The sequence below is a fragment of the Hipposideros armiger genome, unplaced genomic scaffold (assembly GCF_001890085.2).
Source record: "Hipposideros armiger isolate ML-2016 unplaced genomic scaffold, ASM189008v1 scaffold_1439, whole genome shotgun sequence".
NCBI classification, from domain to species: domain Eukaryota; kingdom Metazoa; phylum Chordata; class Mammalia; order Chiroptera; family Hipposideridae; genus Hipposideros; species Hipposideros armiger.
The window spans coordinates 160,278-167,541 of NW_017732789.1; the positions used below are offsets into that span (position 1 = coordinate 160,278).

The 7,264-nt window shown below is 36.9% G+C and overlaps 1 protein-coding gene across 1 annotated transcript in view; it reads left to right on the forward strand.

Moving 5' to 3' along the window:
• Nucleotides 1-7,264, forward strand: part of LOC109377541 (sperm-associated antigen 6) — an 81,827-nt gene that overhangs the window by 67,955 nt on the left and 6,608 nt on the right. The window contains exon 10 of the mRNA XM_019633928.1: nt 4,749-4,894. Within this exon, the coding sequence (XP_019489473.1) occupies nt 4,749-4,894 (146 nt within the window). The remainder of the gene's footprint in view (nt 1-4,748; nt 4,895-7,264) is intronic.

The window sequence follows — 7,264 nt, forward strand, 5'->3', positions numbered from 1 at the left end:
TGGCTGCTGGCTACACACGGTAGCCCATGGCAACCCACTGCCACAGGGGCTGCAGCCTACGCCATCGCCGGCGACTCTCGGCAGCCCAGCTCCAGGTTGAGCTTTTGTTCAGCATCTTAGCTGTGGAGGGCAGTGTCAGTGGCCCTCATATGTGGGATCCAAACCGGGGCCCTCTGGCGTCCCAAGCCAGTTCTTAACCAATGCGCCACTCGGCCGGCCCTATTGGTAGATTCTAATTTATTTACTGGGGACCTAATTTTAAGGAAGTAGTATCCAACAGAAATATGAAGTGAGTCACATAGTTAATTTTGAGTTTTCTGGGCCGGCCGAGTGGCTCAGTTGGTTAAGAGCCTACTCAAGAGTACGAGCTCTGAGTAACAGGGCTGCGGGTTCAATTCCCTGCCTGAGCTGAGCTGCCGCTGAGCTGCCAACAGGTGGCAGGATGGCTCAGCTAAAAAAAACAACAAAAAACAAAAAGTTTTCTAATAGCTACATTTAAAAAAGTATAATAAAATAAGATACATTTTCATAATATACTTTTTGTTAGCTCAGTAAATCAAAATATTAATGTTTCAACTTGTGATCAATATAAAAATTATTAATGAGCTATTTTATATTTTTTATACCAAGTTTTTGAAATCTGGTGGGTATTTTACCACTTCCTACACATCTCAACTCAGATGCTAAATTTCATCAGAAATACTTATCTCTATTTAGATTATATAAAGTTTTCAGATGAAAAAATAGATTTATGAGTTGTTCCAAACATGCCTAAAGTATTTCCAATGACTGAACTCAGTATAAATTTTTATTAATATTAAATATGAAAAATTCAGTTCCTCAAACATACTAGCCATAATTCTATGCTGAATAGCCACATGTGGTTAGTAGCTACCATATTAAACAGAACAATTTTTCAAGTTTAGGTTTTTAAAAATCTACTTCTTGCCATTTACATAAAAAATACCTATCTTGTAACTGGTATATTTATAAGGCCTAAGGCCAAGGAAGGTAAGGCTTACTTTAAAAGTTGTGAGTAACTCAGACGGAAAGAGAAACAGTTGTGAATTTCTCAGTATATGAATTCTTTGAAGAGACCCACTGTTGAGGGCAATTTTTCCAGAGTAGGAGGCCTGTAGAAGAAAAACATTCTTTCAGGTAGCTTTGTGTGTGTGTGTGTATCTGTTTAACTATGACTGCCTATAAAAGCATACTATTGAGAAAATACAGTTCTGTTTTGTCCACTGTAACTTGACTAATTGTGGAAGAAATTAGTATACTGTAAATTAAGAGTTTTTCAGTCAAGCATCTGAGCAGATAAAGATAAATAACAAAGGACAAAGCAAGTCTTGAACATTGTTTCATCTGGAGAAAACATCTTAGGAGGCTTAATTATTTTAAGTGTTTTGGAAAATTTTTAATTATACTTATTTAGAATTTTTTATTTTTTTATTATATTCTAGAATGTCTGCCAAATTTTATTTGACATGTTTTTATATGTATGTTAATGCTTTCCATGGTATATGAAGCATCCCACAATATATTGATCAATATATTTAATTCTTTTATAGTAAATCTTTCATAAAATGTTCAATTTATAAAAATAAATTTGTACTATAGATGCCCAAGAACAAATGAAAATAATTAATTTCCTAGGTTTGCAAGATGGAATATTTGTAAACTATGAAGAAAATAGCTCTTTAATATGAATTATGCTCCCAGAAATTTCATTTTTATGGTGACCAGATCTGATTAAAACATACGTTGAGAATAATCTCTAAGTCAGAATGCAGAATTTGATTAGTAATGATAGACTGTGTTGTCTAACTTATAAAAAAAACCTATTAGCTATGATCATGAAAGCAACATCAGTTACTTGACATAATAAAAACGAAATTTTTGTAATAAAATACTATCACTGGATCTTGCTTTCAAAATACCCTTTCTTAGCCATTGCATTGACATCCCTTAAATGTTTTGCTATTTATCTACCACAGTCTTTTGAGTTCTTTGAGGTGATGCTCCCTCTCCTCCTCCCCTCTCTCTCTCCCCTCCGCGTGCGCACACACACACCCACACACACACTAGTAATCTCCCTGACTGGTCTAGTACCCACCTAGCACTATACATAGTTATTACCATATCATTGGCTATATTCCCTATGATTTACACCCCCATGACTATTTTGTAACTACCAATTCGTACTTCTTAATTCCTTCACCTTTTCACCGTGTTCCCCAACCCCCCTCCCATCTATTACCCTGATAAATCTAGTAACCATCTGACGCCATACGTAGGTCCTACAATATTATTGACTATATCACTTATGCTGTACCCTACATCCCCCAACTACTTTGTAACAACCAAACAACCAACCACTTAGTACTTCTTAATTCCTTCCCCTTTTTTTACCCATACCTCCAACACCACTCCCATCTGACAACCATCAAAATGGCTTTTGTATCTATGAGTCTGTTTCTATTTGTTTATTTTGTTCTTTAAATTCCACATAAGTGAAATCAGTGTCGGCTGAGTGGCGCATTGGTTAGAAGTTGGCTTGTGACGCCAGCTCTGAGCAGCAGGGCCCCCGGTTCAGATCCCACATGAGGGCCAGTGACGCTGCGCCCTCTACAGCTAAGATGGTGAATAACAGCTCGACCTGGAGCTGGGCTGCTGTGACTCGCCTCTGATGGCGTAGGCTGCAGTGGGGCTGGCTGGCAGCTGGCGTGAGTTTTCGTGAACTGTCGTGAGCCACCGTGAAACGCCGTCCAATGGCCGGTGGGCGACTGCCTCACCCGGGAAGAGCGCAATGATAATACCAACATGGGCCAGTGAAGCGACATCCTCCACAACTAGACTGAGGAACAAAAGGATAACAACTTGTTTGTTTCCCTTCCCAGATTCCCCAACGCTGTTCCCCTCCCCCAATTCCCCAATAAAATCTTTAAAAAAAAGAAAAAAAGCGAAATTACATTGCACCTGTCTTTCTCTGCCTGACACTCCACTCAGCATAATACCCTCCAGGTTCATCCATGTTGTTGTAGATGGCAAGAACCCATTCCCTTCCATGGCCAAGCAATATTCTATTGTATATATGTACCACCTCTGCTTTACCCATTCTTCCATCAACACCAGGCTGCCTCCACATCTTGGCTATTGTAAACAATGCTGAAATGAACATATGGATGCACATGTCCCCTTGGTTTGGGTTTCTTTGGATAAATACCCAGAAGTGGGATTACTGGGTCTCTGTTTGTCTCTTGTTGTAGCCTTTATTTTAAAGTCTACTTTATCTGTTATAAGTATTGCTACTCCAGTTGTTTTTTCTTCATTTCCATTTTCATGAAATATCTTTTCCATCCCTTTACTTTCAGTCTCTGTGTGTCTTTCAATCTGAAATGAGTCTCTTGTAAGCAGCATATGTAAAGGTTTTGTTTTCTTATCCATTTAGCCCTCTTATATCTTTTTTTAAAAAAGATTTTTATTGGGGAATTGGGGGGATGGGAACAGTGCTGGGGATTGGAGGAAGGGAAACAGACAAGTTGCTGTTCTTTTGTTCTTCAGTCTAGTTGTGGAGGACGTTGCTTCACTGGCCCAAGTTGGCACCATCATTGCGCTCTTCCCGGNAAAGAGTAACAATGGTGGGTGAGAGGAAGGGTGTTTCTGTCAGAGGGAATAGTGGCAATGACCCAGGAAGAGAGCGGGAATTCCCCCATTACAAACCATCCCTCCAGAACTTTCCAAGTCTGGATAGTTGTCTTGCATAATTAATTTCATCTCCACTGGCTCTTTCCCCTTGACACACAAACATTCATTGTCAAGTTCAGTGACATTCTCTAGTTTTCATTGGCTGCTTCTTAAAATCTTCTTTTAGATTTGTTGATTCCTTACTTTCCTGATTCTTCTTCTAGCTCTTTAACATCTCAGTTTCCTTTCTCTGCCTACTCCTTAGTATGTTCATTCATTTGTTAAACATTTATTGAGCATCTGTTAGGCACCGGGCACTAGAAAAATAAATGAATGATTGAATGTACAGTTTCTGCCTTCATGAGATGTATATGTGACAGACATATAAACTGATAATTAAAATATTATATGGCAAGCTCACCGATGTGGTTTAACAGAATGCTATGAGAGAAGAAAAGTACCTAACTCATCCTGGCATAACAGAGTAGGGGTGTCTCAGATAAGTTTCTTAAAGGAAGTAACACCTCAGCTAAATCTTAAAAGATGAGCAAGAGTTAGCCAAGCAGGTGTGGGGAGGTAAAAGGGCAGTCCAGGAATGGCAACAGCATGGGCAAAGGCAAGAAATGGCCTGGCATGTACCCTTTGGGAGAGAGTTCGGTAGAAAAGAAGCTGGAGAAGCACTTGGTACTTAGTTACTGGTTCACAGAAAGCTGTCTGGGCCTTGCTAAGGAGTTTGCCTTTAATTTTGTAAGCGGGGGATGATTTTCATTGGGTATCAGCAAAGAGGGACACCACTTTACATTTTATGTATAGGAGTAGCTCTCCATTGCCTTTGCTTTTGTTCATTGCCTATGTTCCAACTCCACAACAGAAAAAGGTCGTACATTTCCAAAAAGATTGCATTTTACTTCCACTCATCAGCAAATTGAGGCTCATTATGTTACAGGTATATTGGACATAAATTCTCTTTCACGGTCCCTGAGATATATTGTTGCTTTTCAGTAGTAATACTCAAACTTGGAAAAAGAAAACTGACATTTTCATGTGCTTCATTTTTCAAGGTGCTGCCACGTGATAACAAAGCTCGACGACTTTTTGTAACAAGTGGTGGACTTAAAAAGCTTCAGGAGATAAAAGCAGAACCTGGATCTCTCCTTCAAGAATACATCAACAGCATCAACAACTGTTACCCAGAGGAAATAGTGAGGTGGGAAAAACAGACTTTGAGAAGCTCAAAATTATGTCGTTTTTCTGTTTTCAAATCTAGATTTTATATTCAGTGTGTCAAAATGTGGACTTTGGAATACTATGTGAGACCAATGTATACCTTTACTTCTGCTCTTGGTCTCTTTTTTCCCTCAAATTAAATAATTTGATTGACACACACATTTCCAAATCAAACTGAAATGTCATTTGAGACATCTCTGTACTAATTTAAGACATGCTTTACTAAAGAGTGCCCAGATACAGAGTTCAAAATAATCTTTAATGTGAACCTGATTTAGAAAGGGCCTGTAGATTCTGATTTTCATAGTTTCCTACATATTATTTTTCTGTCTTAAGCTCATAGTTATATTAATGGGAGTATTACAGATGGAAAGAAATGTTGAGTGGTGAAAACAAAGTTACAAGTTATATTTGAAAAAATTAAATAATGTTTATAATACGCAGGTGTTACATAGTAAATATAGCAGGAAGCTGTTTTCAAGATTAATTTTTTAAAATGAGGTTGATTTGCAGAGCATTAAAACTAAGCTTCAGTCCTTGTAAGCCTAAAAGAGAACTATATCACTAAGCCCAAAATAAATAAAAGGAAAGTTACCAAGAAAAGACAGAGTGATTTAAATAACTGTATCTTGAAAAATGCCCACAACACATGCAGAATTAAAGGCCATATTTTCCTCATCCTACACTCATTTCTTATTTTCTGTAATTAATATTAGAGAATATCAATTCCAATGTTTAAAACTTATGTTATAACTTATATAAGTTATATAAACCATTCTTCCTATTTAATTTCAGTGGTTTTTAATACATATGGTGACACTGATTGTAAAAATACAAATTTTTTAAGATGAAAATTTGTTTTATGTTTGCATATATTCTGCAAGTAATTCTTTCCAAAGATACAAGTTTATGCACTTTTGGGAGGTTTATGAAACCTCCTTGACCAAAAGAGTTCCAATAAGTTAGCTTTGAAAATATTAATATACATATATAAAACATGGTGCTGATAACATCAAGGTTGCTGGTTCAATCCCCGCATGGGCCATAGTGAGCTGCGCCCTCCTTAAAATAAAAATAAATAAAATAAAATAAAATAAAATATGTGTAAAACCACTAAATGAAGAAAATATTAAAGTCTTTTCCAAGAAAAGAAAATAAAGTTAATTTTTACACATTTACATGACCTTTCAGGAAGAATACTATTTTATGTAAATTTAAAATCGCTTTCAGTACAATTTTCTAACATAAAGAAAATTATAGAAAATGAGAAAAGTAAACCAAAGAAACCCCAAAATGGAAGGGCCTATTAGAATTAATAAATTATAAGGTACTTTCCTGAATAGCAGTGTTGTTTCTACTCCTTTCTAGGGTTATTTTACAGAGCACCAGAACAAATCAAAACTCTGTCAATTTAGTATGTAATCTGGTGGTTTGTCAAAATACCTTTGTAAATTTTTAACTTCTAATATTTGTGATCAAGGATTCTATTTTTTGAATTTGCTAATTATCATGAAGAATCTTGTTTGGATGACTAACTTTGTCAAGTTTCTGATATATTTTTTAAAGCATCAGGTTCTGTAGAATCGTGTTTTATAGAAATCCTTAAAACATTGTCTTTCTATGAAGAAAGACAAATATAATCTTAAAATAGCTTTATTTTTGCAACCATATCATTCTCAAGAATTGCTTGGTGAATATTTTAAAACTATTCTTTATAAGATGGATTATCATTGGTTACATTTTCTCAGCTGTTATCAGCCTAAACGTTTACTTCATATTTCTCTATAATTTTAGCAATCTTTAAAAATTTCTAGTAAATGTAGTTGGTATGATGAGAGAGAAGGGGCCCAGGACTAGATGTTAGAAAACCCAAGTTCTAGTCCTGGTCCACTCCACAGCCAGAGGTATTTTTGGAGCGCTTTTGTCTTCTGGATCTCTGACTAAATGGCAGGGAAGTTGCTTTTAGGAAACATCTAGTTTGGAGAGGGAGGCATACATACAGTCTTCCATTCAGCACATCTGATATGGTAACTATATAATAACCCAAATTCTACATGGGTCTAGGACAGCAGTAGTGGGGTGTAAGTATTGGCAATTAGCCAGTAAAACCTTGAGAGTTATTGGTAGATTCTTTTTTTTTTTTTTTAAGATTTAAAAAAAAATTTTTTATTGGGGAATTGGGGGGATGGGAAGAGTGCTGGGGAATTGGGGGACGGGGAACAGAGAAATTGCTGTTGCTTTGTTCTTCAGTCTAGATGTGGAGGATGTTGCTTCACTGGCCCAAGTTGGCACCATCATGCGCTCTTCCTGGGCGAGGCAGATCAGTCGCCGGCTTCTGGACGGCCGCTCA